Source organism: Carassius carassius, chromosome 10 (assembly GCF_963082965.1).
Source record: "Carassius carassius chromosome 10, fCarCar2.1, whole genome shotgun sequence".
Classification (NCBI taxonomy): domain Eukaryota; kingdom Metazoa; phylum Chordata; class Actinopteri; order Cypriniformes; family Cyprinidae; genus Carassius; species Carassius carassius.
The window spans coordinates 27,977,483-27,998,803 of record NC_081764.1 but is presented as its reverse complement, the minus strand read 5'-3'; the positions used below and the strand labels follow the sequence as shown (position 1 = coordinate 27,998,803).

The window sequence follows — 21,321 nt, the reverse complement described above, 5'->3', positions numbered from 1 at the left end:
TATAGAACATTATTATATAAAAACGATATTTCATAAGCAAGAGAGATATGTATTATTGAAAATCACGTTAGCTGTGATTGCCTGTAATGTTCGGTATGACAAGCATTCCTGCTCATCTGATATAAAATGGAAAGAAATACAAAACCAGATTATTCCATTAAAAAAAGTGATTTACTTGGGTTAAACAGACAAGAGGACCTCGGTAATTCAGTCCTAGTTGAGCTGATTAACGTTCAGAATGAGACTATCCCCCGACAGGTTCTCACAGCGCTATCATTACCGCTTTAAACACAATTAACACTTTGTCCCACTAAATCACAGGCCCACAAGCGTGCCAGAGCGATAGATGATGTTCAGATCGAGAACGAGGTGCATCTGGGCTTAAACAGAGAATATTTTAACCTCTCGCAGAACAAACGGCGTGCACATGTTCACACTTTTTCTCGCCGTCCCCCTCAGACACACAGACAATTAAGTCGGCTGTCAGATCTGTCTGTAGAAATGTGATTGATGCAAACGGAGGGCACATTAATCGGCTTCCGACGCATCCCACATAAGAGAGTGAACGAGGAGACAGGTGGGGGAGGACAGTGCCGCTTTTCAAAATGGCTCGGTTTGTCAGAAGATGGAGAACATGGGAAGGTGTGTTGGTGGGGGGTGGGGGCAAGCCAGAACGAAGGAGAAAGATAAAATAAGAAGGATATCAGGTAATCCGGTAATTCTGCTCTGCTCCTCTCAGAGGCTGATTTAATTATTGCCGGCTGAAAGCGCATTAATATGAAACTGGCGTTTCTGCCACTCTGTGTGTTTGTGTGTGTGTGTGTGTATGTGTGCCAGCAGGAGCGGATGATGGTCTTTGGGGGAATATTTCCTCTCATTTATCTTAACATCCGCCTATCTCCTTCTCAAGCGCTTTCTTTTCGTCCTTTTTTCCTTCTTTCGACGCCACTGTCTATATCAGGACAAACCCCCAAAACATACAGGCTGTACTGGATTTTTGTGTGTGAGAATTAAAAAGGACAGGCCTTAAGCTCGGGAACTGAAAGCTGTCTGTCATCTTCTTTCCTCTCTTTTATGTTCTAGAGCCTATTTAAAAGAAGACACATCATGCAAAAATGGGATTAACTTGCTCTTTTGAAATGAGAGTTAACTCATGCAAACACAAAAATACAGTGTGACCAGTGTAGTCCGATTCAATAACAAACAACTCTTTGAACCAGTTCATTTAATGAATCTGGCAAAAAATAATCAGCTAGCGTCACTAGTTCCGATTCTAAATGGCTGATCTTTTTTAAAAACGCTTACACTGGTCACCAGCCTTGTGTCAAGATGAAATTAAGTCAAAGAATCGTAAATGCAGTCAATATGACTCAGGGCGCACTATATTCAATGTTTTAAGGGGCTGTCACATTAACACAATTTTGCAGGTAAAATAGGTCCATTTGTCTGTTGGCAATAGTGTAGTAATGTATGAAGCTCACACAGAAATCACTTTCAAACCAAGCAGCTTTCTGCTGACCACACGAAATTCACAGAACAACATCAGTGCACCTTTATTAAGACATTTAGTGTGAGGAACAAACTGAAATGTATATCATATATGCAATATGGGTTTTGACCGACAACAAAGGAAGTAAATAACAATAAATAATTTTTTTTAAGTGTCAGAGAGAGAGAGAGAGAGAGAGAGAGTGGAAAATGGTAAAGTAAAACGAGATTTACTGTTTTCTTGGACTTTTGAAGTGGACTCCAAGGAAAAATCCTGCAAACAAATCTGCATGCAGCACACGGTTCCTACAGTCTTTAAACATAAACAACAGCAATGGGAAGTCAAGGCCCTCTCCTCCTCTCCGTCCCTCCTGGAGTTATAGCTATCTGCTATAAAAAATCCTGCATTTCCCATCATCGCTTTTCTCTGTGTGTGTGCGCGAGAGAGAGAGCTGATGCGGCGCTGCGCTGGCGGAACGGTGCGCCCAAGCCTTTCTTCTCTGTGCTCCCTAATGGAAATTGAATTTGCATGAAATATGCGGCTTAGAAATTACATGTGACTCCTGAAGGAGACAATGGGCAGCATCAGCGCTGCCAGAGGAGATCGATCCCAGAAAGGATGCAATCTGGATGATGATGACGATGATTAATACGAAGAGCTCTGTGTTTACATGTATACCGAGAGCCTATACAATGTCAAACAAGAGATTGAAGTGATTTATCGAAGCCAGAGAGGGTGCTGTGATATCTTCTAGAATATCGTAGAGATGCCGGAGCGCCTTGGGCGTCTTCTCTCCCACTTCCTTGTTCTATCACGCTGAGTCTTTCATTTGTTCTGATCATAGTTATTAATCAAATACTGTCAGAAAGCCTGTGATTACATGAACATTAACAGCCATCAAACTGATTCTCCTAGAGTTTCACACACACGTTTACTTAACGGCCTAAATTAAGGCATACATTTTTTTTTTTTATAATTATATAATTAGAATGTATTATTTAATTATAAATACAATAGACTGTCCCTACTCCTAATAGAAAACATTTAGCATTTTAGGTTTAAAAAAGAAAAAAATATAATTAATACTTTAAGTTGTCCCCAAATGAGCTAAAGGGGAGGTTACATCATATTTAGCAAACTTCTGGGGACATGCTGGGAAAGCCCTCCACATCTGCTCTCATTTACATCTAAACACACATTACTGATGAACAAAGCTTCTTCAGCATTGCATTAGCAGCACAAAAGGTCATGGGTTCAATTCCCAGGGAACACACATACTGATTAAAAAAAAAAAAATTATAACCTGAATGCACTGTAAGTCGCTTTGGATAAATGCATAAATGTAAATATAATGGTGTTATGTTTGTGTGTGTTTGATGGGGCAGGTCCTCTGTTTGGGTTGACCGGTAGTGACCAGCCCTTCAGCGTCAGCTCAGTGACCTCTGTGCCCAGTGCGTACCCGCTCATGGCCCACCCAGCCTTTGGTCTGCTATCACCGGCAACAGTCCGCCCAGAGTTTGGGGGTCTAGGAGGACTACAGCTAGGAGCCTTCACAGGTATGTGTGTGACCGAATGCTTGATGACACAAAATCCTGTGTAACCAAATGACACAAAAATATAATATTCTTAAACCAGTATCAAGTAATAATGTTATATTATGCTAGTTTTTAACAAACAAATATTAAGTAAATGTAATATATTTTGATGGTATATAACAGAATAACAATAATAAGATGCTTACATTTGTGATCGTTTATTCATGATCGAAGTACTGATATCAATAAAAGTCTTAATAAGTCCTATGAAACTAAAGCAAAAATATAATTTTTATACATCAATATTAAAGGGTTAGTTCATCCAAAAATCTAAATTATTTCATTAATGACTCACCCTCATGTCGCTCCAAACCCGTGAGACCTCCGTTCATCTTCGGAACACAGTTTAAGATATTTTAGATTTAGTCCGAGAGCTCTCAATTGCGTGCAAGATGCGTTCACGAAGCTGCTGGCATACGACGCTGCTGATGTGTTTTCTGGTGCACCCAATAACAAAGAAAACACGTCAGCAGCGTCGTGAACGCGCTCACAACAGACCCGGAAGAGAAGACAATGCTGAATAAAGTCGTAGTTTTTGTTATTTTTGGACCAAAATGTATTTTCGATGCTTCAACAAATTCTAACTGACCCTCTGATGTCACATGGACTACTTTGATGATGTTTTTTTTACCTTTCTGGACATGGACAGTATACCGTAAATACATTTTCAATGGAGGGACAGAAAGCTCTCGGACTAAATCTAAAATATCTTAAACTGTGTTCCGAATATGAACGGAGGTCTTTCGGGTTTGTAACGACATGAGGGTGAGTCATTAATGACATAATTTTAATTTTTGGTGAACTAACCCTTTAAGTAACCATATTTCATTGTATTAGTATATACAAGTATATCCATAATTATAATAATAAGATTATTATGATTAAGAAAACTACTGTTATTATTAAGCATTTATAATCAAAATAATATAATCAAATATTTATATATCTCATGTTAAACTGTCATTTACTCTTTCTTTTCTCAGAATGGTGGAGAGCAGCAGAAGCACATGGACGGAGTCCTCCAGCCTTCTTCCCACCTTTTCTGGGTCTGCCGCATATGTTTGCCCCGTCTCTTCACAACCACGAGGCCAATCCTTACACATCCAAAACACCCAACAAGAGCAGTCAGGCCTCCAAAGGTATTAATCTGTAAAGCCCCAGTCTATATCTGCCTCCTGGAAAATGTGTGCTATCCCTTGGAGGAAGACTTGAATTTAAACAAAAGTAATGTTGCCTTCAGGCTGGTGAACTCACAGTAATCATCGCCTTGAGCAGTCGCCTCCAGTTATGAATTCATAAGGTGGCTTATAAGGAGATCTTTTGCAGTTTGAACTCCACAAATCCCCGATAAAGGCTATTTGACATAGTACATGTTGATGTAAATATTTTCTTTTGTAGCAAGAATTTGCATGGTTTAAAAGCATCTGATTGCTTCATGTAAACTCTTTTGTGTGCAGGTGTGAACGGAGCTGTGAATGGTCGTTCACTGTCTCCATCTGCGGCTAAAGGAGTGGTTTCGGCTTCTGCCTCCCCCTCCCCCGCGCTCCGGCCCCCTGAACACAGCCGGACACTCAACGCCAAAGCCCGCGACCGCAAGGCCAGTCACCATAGCAACAGCACAGGGGAGCTTCAGGAGAAACCCTCACAGAAACCTAAAGAGAAGGTACAACATCATGACATGCATACGAGGGACGAGAATGCAGTGTGCAGTCTAAACGCACAAAAACTTCTCATATATGATCAACTCTTTAATTATTTGTTGAAATGATTCAAATTGAGTCATGATTGATGTCTGTGTCAACCCATGCAGAAGACCCGTAAGAAGCAGGTAGAGGGGTCTGGCGTAAGCGAGAGTGAATCTGGATCATCGCTGGATACTGACAGCGACGGAGTGAGCAGCAGTGATATTGATGATCTTGGAGAGGAAGAAGATGATGATGATGACGAAGAGGAGCAGAGTAAAGACAGTGAGGAGTCAGACTCAGAAAAGGAACGGCAGAAAAAAAAGAAAATGAAAGTAAGATGCTGCTCATATTAGATGCTCATACAGTATTACTCTTTTTGGGCAGGAAACCAAAAGATTGTTGGTTTGAACCCTACTGTTGTGTACCACTTAATCCCAGAGTGCTCCAGTGCTTTGGAAGTCACTTTGTTTGGATAAAAATATCTGCTTAGTTACAGATCATTTGCATATGCACTCAAAAAATATTTAAACCTTAATTTAAGAATTATATTTGAATTGCATATAAAATTCCATCCATTTGGATTACACAGATTTAACATAAAGTAATAAACTTAATTTTATGCATATTTGTCAGTCATGCATAAATGAAACATAAGATTTCTATAATAGTTCTAATAAACTGAATGCGTTTTAAATACACAGTAACCAGACTTGCACATTTATCGAAAATGAATTCAATTAGTTTGAATCTCATATATTTTATCTAAGTGAATATTGCTTGTTTCACAACTATCCACATTTTAACCACAATTCTAACTCGATATATTTAATTGTTTCCACAATGGACAGATGTATGCTAATTTTAAGAAATTTTTGAAAATGATTATTTAAATAAAATCAGATACATGAAAATAATGAAAAACAGTGGCAATTATTTTTTTTGTGTACAGAAATCTTACCTTTTTGTTATCTATTTCATGGTATTTACAGGTATGACTAACAAATATGCATTATATTAAGTTTATTAGTTTTTTTAAGTTTGTATATGTAATTCAAATCTTAAAAGAAGGCCTATTTCTTTTTTTTTAAGTGTGGATATCTTAAAGGCAGAGTAATAAAAACATCCTTTTTAATGGTGAGGGTCACTGAGAGTGGAATATGACTGTTGTTAGTGTTAATTAAACTTTAACCAACATGTGGACTTCTTTCTCTTCTCTCTTGTTTGCCCAGATTGTGACTCCAAACTCTGGGCTCAGTAAGAAGGAAAAGACCAGGCTGTTGGAGGCCAAAGACTTCCATGGAGGTCTGCTGGGCAGTGCACCTTTAGAGCCCTCTCCTCCGGTGTACCTGCATCGCTCTCCACCTCCTCCAGGCCTGTCTCAACCCCCTCTGCTATCTATATTGGGCAGCAGAGCCAGAGAAAGACCCCTCCACACCAGCGTCATCCAGTCCACAGGCTTGGCTGCAGGCGCTAAACCGTTAGCGCTAATCGCACAGTCACGTCGAGACATTTCTCCAAAACATTCTCCACAGCATCGCACCTCCTCTCCAAAAACCACATCAGCCACTTCCAAGCCCCAAACTTCCTCACCTCAGCCCCTCCCACTCTCGTTATGCTCCTCCCCCAAACCACTATCAGTCCCCTCCCTTCCAAAATCCCTCCCCCTGTCTCCTTCCCCCAAACTTCCCCCTCTCACCCCTTCCCTCAAAGCGCAATCTCAAGCTTCCTCCCACAAGTCCCAATCTCCAGCGCTGGACGCTCTAACCAGCAGGAAGATTCTGGAAAGTTCTCTGGCACAAGTTACTGCTGACTACAGGCTGAAACCGGTGAGTATGACAGTCTGCCACGGTCTGGCGGGAGAAATGTGAGACTGTTCATCCTTCAAGTCCATACATTAATCTCGCTTTTCCCTCAAGGCCGGTGTCCACATTTTCATTTTCCAGGAAAGCAAACCAGCTAAAGCAAATCCTCCACAGTTTGTGTCCGTATCTTTTAAGCCAATTTAGGATTATCGCTTTTAGGGTGCTGTTGGTATTCAGGATGTGTCTCTCCTTATTGACCAGCCTATTTGAAAAGGTCAGAGTAACGGAGAGGTAGAATGTGAGGGGGAGAGAGAATTATTTGTGTGTGTGTGAATGTGTTGAAGACAGAAATGCAGAGAGAAGGACAGAAAGGACAGCTCCATTCTCTTATCAGTAGGACTGGCTTCCCTACTGTTTGGCTTTAGTTGGTAAATGGAAGTGACAATGTGCATCGCTTTATTAGAATTACTGAAGCAAAACCAACAGGCAATTAACTCCATGACTTCTTAAAGGTACAGATTTCAGCAAATGAATGCCTTTTCCTCACCTATTCTTTTGTTGCCTTGAAATAACTGTTGAAGAAGTTAATATAGTCTTTTTTCCTCTACTTGTAATTAACCAGAGTGGTTTTATTATTATATTACGGTGAGGAACAGTTCCATAATATTTAGATTTTATTAGTGGTGCTTACTAAGGCAACTAACAGTGTTACTCATGCTCCTGATTCATGAGGATCTGGTGTTTGTGCTGTCTGAATGCTTCCTAAAACCAAGATTTTCATCTAGGGGATTATAAAACGAGCAAAGTCGGCATAAAATGAAAGTTCACCAAATCTATTTCTATATGCATGTTTTTGATAATTGATCTTACTATGAATAATTAATTTATGTATACATAATTATAATTTTTTTTTTACTTCAGTTACATACTTCAGGGGTTACAATGCTCCAGAACATCATAAGGCCAGTTCACACTGCAACGACAGACGCAGACAAACTGTAACACATTTGTCACGCTTTGTCGAATCAGTGTGCTACCCTGTCTGTTAGGGGTGTAACGGTACGCAAAAATCACGGTTCGGTTCATTTTCGGTACAGTAAGGGAAAGAAATGCAAACATTAAACTGCAGGTTGTTTATTACTATAAACTTTTTTTAACAATTTGTTTACACTTTTTTAAAATACTTTTTAATAAAATAAATAATAAAATGTAATTTATAATAAAATAAAAAAAGAATAAGAAATAAAATACTGCTGCAAAGTTCTCCACTAAATAAAATACTCTCAGTCTCAAACCAATATCATTTAATAAAATGTAATGAAAAATATAAATAAGTAACTATGATTACAGTGCAGCATTACCAATCCCAGCTTGTAGGCCTGCTCATATTTAAAAAAATATATAACTTTTCCAAAGTGTAAAGTGCAGCATCAACAGTTTCAGTTTTTAGACCTGCTCAGATTTCGTTATTGCGTTGGACCGATCGGAATTAAGAATAAAAAGGTCTGTTTAGATGCCGATGGGAGCTGCGTTTGAATTACAATCGTTTTTTTCCTAGTTGTAGTGATGTTCACACTCGCGTGATGCCTTTTGAAAACCTTAGGCCGGTGACACACTGGCATATTGCACCTGTCAAACATAGTCTATTTTGTCGTCAATACTGTTGATGGTGTTCTTTATCAGTAGGCTTTATATTTATGCTCAACATGAAGTATAGATATTGTTGTCGTGAAGACAAGATCCTGGTCTGTCGGCGGTCTCCCTCAATGTCACCTACAGTAGCAGCAGCGCGCATCAGGCATGATTCTGGTGTGTAAAGACACAAAAAACGCGAAGCAGTTGTCACGCAGCAGAAACGCACGCTCACGCCACGCAGCCAGTGTGTCGCCTGCCTTAGAATCAGCTGCAGGGCGGGATTTGCGCTGAACGCGGAGACTTCCGCCACTTAATATGTTCGTTTGGAAACACAAAAATGTACCTATGTTCCGCAAACAAAATATTGCATTCGGTCATTCGGTACATACGTGCACTGTACCGAAAGCCCTGTACCGAAACAGTCCGGTACGAATACACGTACAGTTACGTCTGTGTTTGTTGGCATTGGTGGGCACTTGTTTTCACTTTTTCAACATGTTGAATTGGCATTTGTAGGTTCTTGAAATATCTGTCAGCATTGGTATGCATCCGTTGATGCGGTGTGAATTGGCCTATTGGGCTTTTTGGCAACACCATATCAAACAGCTAGAATGCTCTAGCAACCTCATAGCAATGGTTGCACAAACAGCAATTTTCTGAAAAGAAATGTTAACATGTATTTCGAGTTTAATATTCCAATACATACATGTTCATGGATCTGGAACTATAATGGTGCTATGAAGATTTCGAGTGGTTGAGCATGAATGGTTGAAGGCAGGCAGAGTTTGAGCATTCCTTCTTTCTTAATGAATGTTGTGGAGCTGATAGAGTCATGGCTGCACTGTTTTTCTTGGTTTCAGTGAGTCAGAGCAGCATTATGCTCACTCACTCTCTTCCTCCGCCAGAACTCAAGCCACATGACAACCAGCGCAATTACCACATCTCCACCTCTCCTTCTCTCTTTGTTTATCTGTCAATTTGTTGTTTCTTACTCCTCTCATCGTAGTTCTCAGTATACATACCTCACTTTCTCTGAAGATGTGCTTTGTTCATGGAAATCCAGTCCTGTTTCACTTTTGTTTTTTGTGTCCCACAGCAGTACTTGCTGTAAAAACTAACAGATGAATAGATGCATATATAGATAAATATAAAAAAGAAAAAGTGAGTTTTATTCACTATACTAGAACTATACCAGCAGACATATGGAAAAATTACTTATTTCCATTATATTTATTTAAATATGGGCTAATTCCCAATGATAACTATAAAGATAACTAAAATGATGATACCAATGAACGATAATGTACTGTTATTGTAAGCATTGAATAGTTATAAGAGTTATGTTGTCTGCTTTATTAGCTGAAAACAAAATTGTTCCTCTGTGTTGTTATCATTATAGCTGTGGTGTGGAGTTCAGTATTTTCACAGAATTATTTGTTATAAAACGTAATCGTTATATCCTTAATGTTATTACCATTGTTGTAAACAGTTTATCTTTTTTTAAAAACAGCCATATCAGGAGCCATTACTCCAGTCTCCATTATCACATGAACCTTCAGAAATCATTTTTACCGTATATGCTGATTTGGTGCCCAGGAACATTTCTTATTATCAAGTTGAAAAAAATATTATTTTAATGTATTATTTTATTACATATAATTTACCTGAAAATAAGAACAGATTTATGTGTCCAGTATCCATTGTCCAGTAAAAAATATTCGCTATTTAACAGAATAACAAAACCTTTTTTGTTGATGTGCACATCTTTTTAGTAAATTAGGCTTGATGTGATATAGACTTGTTATAGTTACTTTCCATCATCGTTCTCTTTGTTTTTCCTTCTGCAGTCTTTCCTGTCCCAGGACCAGACGTTTCCTCTCCAATTAAAGAAACAGCAGGACCCATATAAGATAAACAAGAGGGCAGAGGCACTCACGTCCTCTACCTCATCTTCATCCTCCTCCTCCTCCTCTGCACTCCCTCTTAAGCACAGCTCCGAAGCATCAGGTAGGACCAAGCCCCCTGCAGTGCAAGGTGTGTCCTCCTCCGCTCTGACTTTCTCTCATGGCCTGCTGGGTCTGGGTCAACCTAACGGAGTCATCCAGAGCACCCAGGATATGCCGTTGGCCCTTACCACCAAATCTCGCTCAGATGTGCCCGTCAACCTCAGTACAGGAAGCCGTAAGAGCCCCGCCTCTGCGTCTCCCACACCTAACCGCAACCGAGAGCCCCGGAAGAGCAAGACTCCCAAAGCATTAGAAGCATGGAGGGGTTTATCCCAGAACCACCTGGTGCAGTCTCTGGTCGACCTGTTTCAACACAGCGGAGATGAGCAAAAGCTGCCCAGCAGCAAAGACTCCGATGACTCTGCTGAGGACGAGGATGATGAGGATGATGATGTGGAGGATGAAGAGGACGATGATGAAGAGGATTCAGATGACAGTCTCTCAGGTGAGATGCCTAAAGAGAGAGGTTTTGTAAGTGCATTAAAGAAATAGATTGTCCAGAAATGAAAATTCCAGAAATTACTCACTTTTAATACATAGACTTCCATGGAACACAAAAGAGGATTATTTTAAGAATAGCCTGGCCACATTTTTCCATATGATTTAAAGAGAATGAAAAAAAAAAAAATAATAGCATACATTAGCATTCAAATCGTTCACGAAATATGATTGTGGATGACAAATTTCACAAGTCACTATTGAGTCAGCAAAATGTTATTTAATTTTATTTCCTCTCAAATCCCGATCTAATGAAATATGCCTTACATTATTTCATATTGAATATCGTAGCATGCTTACTAGGAAATGTATCAAATTTTGGAAGGATTGTCCACCTAAAAATGTCTGTCACCATTTAATCAACTGCCAAACACAAAAGAAGATATTCTGAAGAATATTTGTAACCAGACATTTTGGTTCCCATTAACTACCATTGTATTTTTGTCGATATAATGCAAGTCAGTGGGAACCACTGAAAGTGAGTAAATTATAACAGAATTGTAATTTTTGCTTGGACCATTTCTTTAATTTGGTTCATTGATTCAACCAATGACACAAAACATATTATAATGAGCAATTCCATAAATACTGTCTCGTGTTCTCTCTTCTCGCCTTCAGAGTCAGACAGTAATTCAGACAGCGAGATGAACGGCTCAGAGGGTGGTAAAAAGAAGCGCAAGGATGGAGTCATGGAGATGGACACCGATGGAGAGAAGACTCCTCAGAAACTCAGCAAGGGGTTTTCCCATCTGAACTCCTCCACCAATCACAGCCTTTCTGACTGTCTGCCACTAAACCTCCAAGTCATTAAGCCCTCCGGTGTGGCCACGCCCACCGTTGTGAGCAGCTCCGGTGCCTTGACCTATCACAGCTCTCCCTCCTCATCGTACTCTGTTGGAACCTCTCCAGGTAACCACAGGCAACGTCATTTCTAAACTAAAACTGGATATGCTCGACACCTTCCTTTGGAGCTCTGTCAGTGTCAAAGTGTGCATGGGGTTGAATATGTGTCGTGTGTATGCCCTTTTGTTTGTGTATTTGTCTGTGTGCTAGCTGACACACTCAGATGACCGAGTGTCTATTTTTAGAAAGATAAATGGTGGCGTCTGGCATCGTTCGGCTCCCTTTGTGTCCGTCTATCTGGGTGTGCGTCCTTGGACCCAGCCGTTGTGTTTGAGCTCTGTTTTCCTGGCCTGTATTCCAGGAAAAAACCTAAACCGAATTAATATTAAACTGTTTCCTTTAATTGTGTTTGGTTTACACAGGGTCAGGTTTAGGGTTAGGTAACGAGAGCTCTTATTGTGGCGTCTGGGTTAACCCCGGGAACTGTGTTTACCTTAACCTGTTAGCTGAGGCACATCAACCACCTCTGTTTGGCTGACTTACTGTAATCTTTAGTTTAATGTTTTCCTTCTGAAGCTAAAAGAGACATTTGTTAAACAAAACACTCATAAAACCCAGCAAGCATGGCACACAAGTGCATCTGCTCTTGGACGGTGTTCAGCATCCCTCACTGCGATGGAATGAAACGCTTTTTCTAATGAAGCCGAAGTGTGTCTGTTGAGAAGTGCAAGGAATCTGTAATAAGCTGAGAAGAGTTACTGCGATGATTTGCTTTTGGAATATTATTTGAGCTGCTGAGAGATTCATTTAACTGTGTTTTTGTTTGCAGACTTCACTTCTGTAAAGAAGAGATGTGAGAGAGATGATTTGTTGTTTTTTCCTGTGGTTTTTGTTAACATCACTGTTGCTATTACTCGTATTTTAAACAACACCTTATCCCTAAGCATTAAACTTGAACATGTATCTCGTCTTGCATTGGTTGTGTCACGGGCATGAATGATATTTTAATTCATGCCGCTGGTTGAGGAGAGCTATTAGTTTACTATTATGTGATCAGATGTTTACCTGCATAAAAATCGGGCTAAAAAAAACAACAACAAGATAAATTAAGCAAACATCAAAAACACCCTAGAAATTGCAAAGTAACGCATTAAGAAAGTGGTATACACAATATGTAGGTACCATTATCAAATATTGAGTTTATTTTATTTTATTTTTAATGATGCTAATTTTGCATGCACTACTGTTCAAAAGTTTGGGGTTGGTAAGATTGTTCTAAATGTTTTTCTCTTATGCTTAATAAGACTGCATTTATTCAATCAAAATACAGAAACATAATATTGTGAAGAATTATTACAAATTAAAATCCTCTTTGAATTGTATTTTATTCCTAAGGCTGAAAAGTTATAAAAGTTCTTAAGTTCTTTGAAGAAGAAAAATCTAACTAACCCAATCTTTTGAACAGACGTTTATGTAATATTGGTCAATATTGTATGTTTATTTGTTGATGCTCATATGTCCTATTTTTACATGCAATTTATTTTACTTAATTTATTTTTACTTACAGTTGATCTTTAAAAACACCCATTATTTAATAACCATGTTAATCAAGTATCAGAATTATTATCCGTTTTCCATACTTGATTTTTTATTTTAATTGTTACATTTTTTTATTTATTAAAAAAATACTGTATAATTTAAATCATAAACTCCCAACAGTTCAGGACATTTTAGCAACTGCAATGAAATTCCTTGACATTTTAGAAGCAAGTTTTATGCGTGCATGCACCATCGAAAGCAGAGTAAATAAAAATCAAGGTTTTTATGTGATGTTGTTTGCTCATTATGCGAGTTGTAATTTGTAAGAGATATTGAAACGCTTTGCTTAAAGTGTGTGTGTGTGTTATAATGTGTCTTGTCTGGCTGTTGTCTTTCTCAGGCTCTGCAAAGAGAAAGCGAGTGATGAATGAAGATGATTTACGGATTCCGCTGGAAATGGGGTACGTTTAAATATGGCACGCTGGCGGCAGCATGACTCAACACCTGTTAATCGCAGCTCTGCATTCTGTGCTTCTATCTAAAGCAACAGAGCACACAATCTCACACAAACATTGCATTAAACTGCAGATGTTTAAATACACTGCTCAAATCAGAATTCTTTGCTTTATTATTACAAACCCATTAAAAAAAAAAGAGGCAGTGGCATAGCACAGTACAGGTATGATGGCATGGTACTTAGATACTTGTTATATTCAACATATTTGCATGCTATCATGGTATTATCAGTGTACATGTGAATGCAACAGCAAAAACTTATATGAAATAAATTCTAGAGAAAAGGTTTTTAGTAATTTCAAATCTAGGTAGGTGCCGTTTAGGCCAATTAACGTTTATCATGCCTTCCTATGAGTGTTAAGCATATTTTACTTGAATGCATAGTTTTTATTGTAAATAGACTAACTATTTTACTCAGAGATGTTCAACTGATATATTTAAAAAGCTATCACCTGACTGTTTAAAATATTTTGTCTTGTACTTATCCTAAATGTCTTATAGGTTTTTTGTTTGTTTATTTTGGGAATTTTTTGTTCTTGCCAGGAAAATATGCTTGCTGCTGACATGCCTTTAAATAATCAATCAATCAATCAATCAATCAATCAATCAATCAATCAATCAAAGTACATGTATTACCATGCTACCATGCCCAATATCATATAAAATAAAATTATCATTCAAAAATTTCATAAAAATAAATGTGTTGGTTTATCGAGCAGTTTTTGAAAGGTTGTGCAAATGTGTTACCCACTTTTTCTTTAATGTGTGTTATTGTTCCAGCTGGCAAAGAGAGACCAGGATGAAAACAGTGGGCGGTCGGCTGCAGGGAGATGTTGCGTATTATGCCCCATGTGGCAAGCGCCTGCGACAGTACCCGGATGTCGTAAAGGTAACTTTTACCTGTCTTCATCGCTTCCTTGCGCTTAGACCCCCCCCCCCCCCCCCCCCCAAATGTCCAGGAAGCCTCATTCCCCACCCCTTTCCTCTCCCAGTGCACATTTAGCATTTATTGGTGTAAGATCCAGCAGGTCACTTAGGTGCACTGTTATGGCAAGTGTCCTAGGCTGATTACAGTTTGGTACCATTATAGTGCTAATAGCTCTCTGGATGTCCTGTCTGACAAAATCACTATTATTCTCTCTTCTGTAGTATCTGTCCAGATACGGAATAACTGACATCACACGTGATAATTTTAGCTTCAGTGCAAAAATAAGGGTTGGTGACTTCTATGAAGCCAGAGAAGGACCCCAGGTGAATGCCTTTCATCTCCTCTTTTTCTTTTTTCTTTTTGTTCGTTATGTTCTTTTATTTTCTCTCTGTCTCTCTCGCTCATATTCTTTCGCTCTCCCTGTATCTCTCTTTCATCTTGAACAGGGCAGGGAATTTGATTGAACCCCAATAGTCTGAATTTCCCCTTTTAAACTGCAGGGAGTCTGTGCAATAATCAGCGCTCGTTGTTTCCACAGGGTGTTACTTCATGTTTTGTCTGTCATGTGTGTTGAAAGAGATTCTTTAGATTAAAGATAAAGTGGAGCAAAAGTTTATAGATTAAAATTTAAATGAAAATGACTCTTTTGTTTTTCAAATTTACTTCATTTCATGCTTATTAATTAATTTGCTAGACTTGGATTTACAATGAGAATAACATTTCGGAATATTATCAAAAAATAATAATCAACTTGCTTAATCAACTTGCTGCTTCAGTGTTTAGTGATTATAAAGTCACATGATCATTAGTGACGTGAAAATCTTCTAGGGAACCAAACTTTCTGTGTTTCTACCTTTGTCTTCGTAAATCTGACATGCCTTTGTCTCCTGCATCCCTCAGGGTCTGCATTGGACTCTTCTGAAAGAAGAAGAGGTAATCCCCCATATCTTGGCCATGGAGGGTCGGCGAGGTCGTCCACCCAACTCTGAGCACCAGTCGAGGGGCGGCAGAGAAGTTTCGGGGGGCAGACGGCGAAAAAGCCGTCCCCCCAATCTAGGAGAGGGTGAATTCCCAAGTCCCTCAGAGGCCAAACTGCTGCGCAAGCTGGAGGCTCAGGGTAAAGTGCCTCTATTTGACTTGTTCATCACATACATATATAATAATGCATATATTGATGGAAGAGATTTGTCTGTTTTCATAACAGAAATCGCCCGGCAAGCGGCTCAGATGAAGCTAATGAGAAAACTAGAAAAACAGGCACTCGCACGGGCTGCCAAGGAGGCCCGCAAACAGCAAGGTACTTCACGATCATGAATACCACTCGATTGCTCACAACGATGTTCAGAATTCTTGCTGAAATCTCATTCTGTCTCCGTTTCAGCTATCATGGCCGCAGAGGAGAGGAGGAAGCAAAAGGAACAGCTGAAGATTCTCAAACAGCAGGTGAGTTTGAGAAGGAAAGCGGTTTTCCGTCAGTCTGAGGATCACTTGATATTAGATTATAGTGGTAATTCAAAAAAGACACTGACGGTGCTTCTACGACTGCGGCTCGGCTGCCAGTCGACTTTTTTAAATGCACAGCAGCACTTTCAATTAACAGACTTCCTCCTCCTCTACTACCAGGAAAAGATAAAGCGTATTCAGCAAATCCGTATGGAGAAGGAACTCCGCGCACAGCAGATTCTCGAGGTATGGAGTGACTGCGGAAAGAAGAAAATAATAAATTAAAGAGTTTAAATAGGCTTAACATTCTTAAAATACACGCCAACCCCTTCAGTTCCAGTTTAACATGGAGCAAGGACCACAGCAGAATCACTCAGCATTTTGGGGCTCTGAATTCTGCATAATTTTCGTCAGGACTAATGCTAAATTGGTTTTGGTGGACAGTTTTTGAATATTAAATTTGCTGCCTCCTGTGATTCAAACCAGAGGTAAATTAGACATAAAAGATTTTTTTCCATCAGACAATGGCAGTTCTTGCATAAGTAGCAAGAGGAAGACACTGTTTACTTTACTCACCCAATTATAGAGGCTTCAAAAGTGTTTTAGCCGGGCAAAATCAAATTGGAGCTGACACGCTTGGCAAGCCATTCCGAACAGGATTTCTTGCTGTTTGTAATTACGTATTTAAATTCTCAGCTAATTCGCCTTTGCTTTCTTTTTATATTGCTGTTGTCAGAGCCCCGAGGAATATTGAATAGCATTGAAGATCTCGGCGCTGATTCTGACACGGACTTGAAGAGAAAACATTCTCAATCACTTACTCAGTGATCTGTAGCTAGAGAAAGCACAACAATGGCAAGATGCGAGACAGAAGGGCTTTCCTGTTTGTGTGTGTGTGTGTGTCTGTGAATGTGTCGATGCCTGCTCTCGCTTTTTCTCGCGCGACACATCAATCAAAGTGTTAGTATAAGTTATAAATAAAACAGATGTTGGTTTAGCATGTTTAATTTAGGTTTATACTCAGCACGGCAGCACTGGTCTGACCCGGACCTGTTTTGCATTGGCAGGCAAAGCGGAAAAAGAGAGAGGAGGCTGCCAATGCCAAAATGTTGGAGGCGGAAAAGCGAATAAAGGTGAGTTTGTGAGTGCGAAGAGATGCCACACACCTACTCTTGCGCGCTATGAATCATCGCCGTGGAAACCCCCACCCCCCCAACCAAGAAAATTTCCCTTGCTCTCACCTACCGCGGCAAGCTATTAACATTCCTCGGCCACAACAAAGGAGCAGAGCCTCTGTTTGACTGATGTCTGCCGGCCCGTGGGGGGAAATTAGCTTGACATCTGGATTCTTGCTGTTGTTGTTTAAAATGAAAAATGCTGAGTGCATCTTTTTATGTCTTGTACACATGGGGCCCTCACTAGAATACACATCCTGCTCTAAAAAGCCTTTTTTATTTAAATGAAGTTTTTTGTTGAATGTTATGACTTTGTCACGTCTGCTAGCTTTACAGCCATCATGCATACTCATTTAAAATATATAGCCTTTCTTAGGGCAGGATGAACACTGTTCTGCATGGTACAAATAAGTTTGTATCACAGTAATAGTGCACCACGATCTAGTTATTTTTAGGAAAGTTTGGCGTCAGTTTTTTTGTTCTTTTTTAGAAAATACTTTTAAATACTTATTAAAAAGTAAATGGCATTGATTCAAAAGTACACGTTTTAACATTGTTACGAGAAATTTGAATACCGTATTTTCCGGACTATAAGTCACACTTTTCATAGTTTGGCTGGTCCTGCGACTTATAGTCAGGTGCGACTTATCAAAATTAATTTGACATGAACCAAGAGAAATGAACTAAGAGAAAACATTACCATCTACAGCCGCGAGAGGGCAATCTATGCTGCTCAGTTCTCATGTAGCCTACAATGATCAGCATAGAGCGCCCTTTTGCGGCTGTAGACGGTAATGTTTTCTCTTAGTTTTTTGGTTCTAAAGAAATGCGACTTATAGTCCAGTGCGACTTATATATGTTTTTTCCCTTTTTCCCTCATCATGACGTATTTTTGGACTGATGCGACTTGTACTCAGGTGCGACTTATAGTCCGAAAAATACGTTAAGTGCTGTTATTTTGACCTTTCTATTTATAAAAGAATCCTGAAAAAGGGGAATCGTGGTTAAGACCGAAGGCTCAGACAGGATTCTGATTGAGGTTTCATTTTAGGCTGTGTCATAATGAGTGTTTTGGTGAAGCATTGAAACGTTTTTATGTTTTGTGTTTGTAGGAGAAGGAGATGAGACGCCAACAGGCTGTTATTCTCAAGCACCAGGTCAGTCGCCGCTCTCATAAATAATAGGTCTCATAATGGCCATTTATATAATAGTAGTGATTTTTGCTACAAAATGCAGGAGAAAGGAAGGCAAAGGGTATGTTTTTCTTGTAGAGTTCACAGTCATCATCTGAAATGCTGTGCATTATGGGTTAAAAAGTGTGCTTAATTAGATTTGTTCAGTCTATGCCCATCTAAGAAGTGGCGAATCTCATGTGATTGTGTCTATTACTTTCTGCTGTTTCTTTCTGGTTAATTTCCATGCTTTTTGGGAGTGGGGTCTGTCTCTTTGGGGTTACAAGCTGAAGTTTTGAGTTTGTTTATTTTTTTCGTTTCTTTTATAATGACGCTGTGATTTTTTTTCTGTCTCATAATACTCTGCCAACTCTCTCTCTCAGGAGATGGAGAGGCATAGACTAGATATGGTATGGGTATGTTTCATCTTCTGTACATCTAACACTCGCATCGTGAATCCTGGTTGTGATATGATGTCATAGCAGCACATTTTTAAATGTGGCACTGGCTGCTGTCAAAACTACATTTTCCTTCTGCATGGCTTTTCAAGCAAAAAAAAAGAGAACAAAAGAAACAAACTGCATCGCCTACATCTGCTATGTGTGTAAATGAGAGAAAACCAGCTTTGATGCAGCAGGCCTGTGCCTTGTTTGTGTATGTATGTGTGTGTGTGTGTACTGTGTGTGTGTGTGTGTGTGTGTGTGTGTCTATGGAGCCTGTTGAGGATATACCCTCATGGGTGGAAAGTGCCACACACACCTCATTCCACGTGTAAAGTCACCCCAAAATTGTTTACAATCATTATTGCTGTGAAAATGTGTCTCTGTGTGTGTGTGTGTGTGTGTGCGCGCGTGTATGTATGTTGTAGCAGACTCTTTGTCAAGATGCTGCATTTGCACTGTTGATCATCCCGCCTGTGAGGTCATCAGTACAGGTCAAAGCTCATAGTGCCTGACCAATGAGAGAATTTGAGGAAACTCACACTTCTCTCTGTTGTATGTTCCATTCCATCTGTGGGTCAGAAATGAAGATTTCACACTAATTGGCTTTGTCCTTAAAGTCAACATGAAACTGCATTCGCAGCCCATTTTGCTTTATTAATGTAATATTTTTCATAGTAAAATATTGAAAAAATTAGTGCAGTACATAATTTTCCACTTAAATATATTGATTTAATTACCAAACCTGAATGGGAGTGTGCTTTAAAAAAATAAAAATAAAAAAGTATACATATATATATATATATATATATATATATATATATATATATATATATATATATATATATATATATATATATATATATATATATATATATATATATATATATAGGCTATTGGTTAACGGTGCTATTTTAGGATTTGAATTAAAAATATTTGTTAAATAAATTTTTATTTATCATATGTTCTCATATTTATTATTTAATTTTTAATGTTTGTGTAAAGTCTTTTTTTGTGATAAACTAAGGTAAGTTTAATCCTTAAAAATCATTGTAATTATTAATTATGATGTTAATATGTAATTATTATATGCATAAACATACACAAATACACTGTCTCCCATTTTTTTATTTGAAAATAATCACAAGTGAGATTTCAGTAATGTTTTGATCACCGAACTGGGAAATGTCCCTGGTTTTCAGAAATGTGGTAACCTTATCCACCTCTTTTCTTAACGCGGAAGTAAGCCTATGGATGAGACTTCCGTTTCATTAGCCGCTATAGGTAAATAACGAGGAGAATAAGAAACGTGCAGTAAACGGTAAAACTGTTTGCAGTACAAAACAGTGTGTTCTTAATTAAGATAACAGATTAAATTAATATGATAGGACACATCAGTTGTCAATATCAAGCAGCAAAAAAAACTGTTTTGTACATCTAAAAATAGTTGGACACAAATGAGACCGGAAGCTAGACCCATAGAATTTACAAAGGGCAGTGCCCATTTTTACGCCAGGAAAAAGGTGGATAGTACAAAGAAAGTTGTAATTTATTTGGAGTGGGTCTCTTCATGGGGGCAGCCATGTTAAGATAATAACACATTACCAAATACTGCTCGTTTCATCTTGGTTAACACCCTTGTTTTTAAATAATTTAATTTGCAGATCTAATATGTTTCACTTGCAAAACTATATTGGTAACTGAAACTTGCATGGTGCTACATCCACACCACTAGATGTCAGTATGACTCCAAGACATTGTTAGGGCAACATAAACAACAAATTACTGAGTGCACTTTTAACATTATCCAATGATGTCAGCCGCAAAGTAGTTATTTGCCAGTTTTACATTTTAAAGAAAGATACTCGATAAGACCTAAAATGTATCAAGTTGTGTCATTTATGGCTTCATGTTGACTTTAAATTCACAACACTGACATAGCAATGTGCTTCACTGTAAGGACAGGACATTGAAGCTGAGGGAAATCTGATGTATTTTCCCTTGTTAGCTTGTAACAGTAGCTACGCTAATCTAACTCAAGATGCACCGACAGCTTTCCTCCTCTGACCTGCCCATTACATCTGTGGCTTTTCTTTTCGCTCTTTTGTTCAAGTCTGATCAGCTGTAACACACGTTTTTGTGGCTGCCTCCTCCTGGCCATAGCAATGTGTCTGTTCTACACCTACTTTTCTCTCTCTCTCTCTTTCTGTGCAACATGCTAAACCACGCTGATCAGTTTTATCGTCTGTCTCTGGCTTCTACGTTTTGTTTGTTTTCTCTGTGTGGATCTGTATGCTCTGCTTTCCTCCACTGAACGATGGAATCATTCTGTCTTTTCAGGAGAGGGAGAGGAGAAGACAGCACGTTATGCTAATGAAAGCTGTGGAGGCTCGGAAAAAAGCTGAGGTGTGCAAAACGAAATAAATAAATAAAGGAACACTGTCCTTCACCACTCCGCTCTCCTCTCTGCACCTCAAGGCTTTCTCACGTCACGTCTACCTGCTCTGCTACACTCCCTGAATGTGTTTCACCAAATAATTTTAATGTAGTTTGAT

General features: G+C 38.9%; 1 protein-coding gene across 22 annotated transcripts in view; it reads left to right on the top strand.

The window, feature by feature from the left end:
- LOC132152063 (bromodomain adjacent to zinc finger domain protein 2B-like) overlaps window positions 1-21,321 on the top strand; it is an 87,657-nt gene that overhangs the window by 51,840 nt on the left and 14,496 nt on the right. For 4 of the 22 annotated variants that reach the window (XM_059560730.1, XM_059560718.1, XM_059560719.1 and 1 more), the window contains 18 exons: window positions 2,875-3,045; window positions 4,068-4,223; window positions 4,542-4,747; window positions 4,895-5,101; window positions 5,999-6,595; window positions 10,054-10,657; window positions 11,329-11,619; window positions 13,493-13,553; window positions 14,389-14,497; window positions 14,758-14,859; window positions 15,437-15,653; window positions 15,741-15,833; window positions 15,918-15,979; window positions 16,160-16,225; window positions 17,047-17,112; window positions 18,267-18,311; window positions 18,710-18,742; window positions 21,107-21,172. In XM_059560730.1, the coding sequence (XP_059416713.1) occupies window positions 2,875-3,045; window positions 4,068-4,223; window positions 4,542-4,747; window positions 4,895-5,101; window positions 5,999-6,595; window positions 10,054-10,657; window positions 11,329-11,619; window positions 13,493-13,553; window positions 14,389-14,497; window positions 14,758-14,859; window positions 15,437-15,653; window positions 15,741-15,833; window positions 15,918-15,979; window positions 16,160-16,225; window positions 17,047-17,112; window positions 18,267-18,311; window positions 18,710-18,742; window positions 21,107-21,172 (3,152 nt within the window). The remainder of the gene's footprint in view (window positions 1-2,874; window positions 3,046-4,067; window positions 4,224-4,541; window positions 4,748-4,894; window positions 5,102-5,998; window positions 6,596-10,053; window positions 10,658-11,328; window positions 11,620-13,492; window positions 13,554-14,388; window positions 14,498-14,757; window positions 14,860-15,436; window positions 15,654-15,740; window positions 15,834-15,917; window positions 15,980-16,159; window positions 16,226-17,046; window positions 17,113-18,266; window positions 18,312-18,709; window positions 18,743-21,106; window positions 21,173-21,321) is intronic. The other 18 variants (XM_059560740.1, XM_059560721.1, XM_059560738.1 and 15 more) reach the window with 14 other exon arrangements.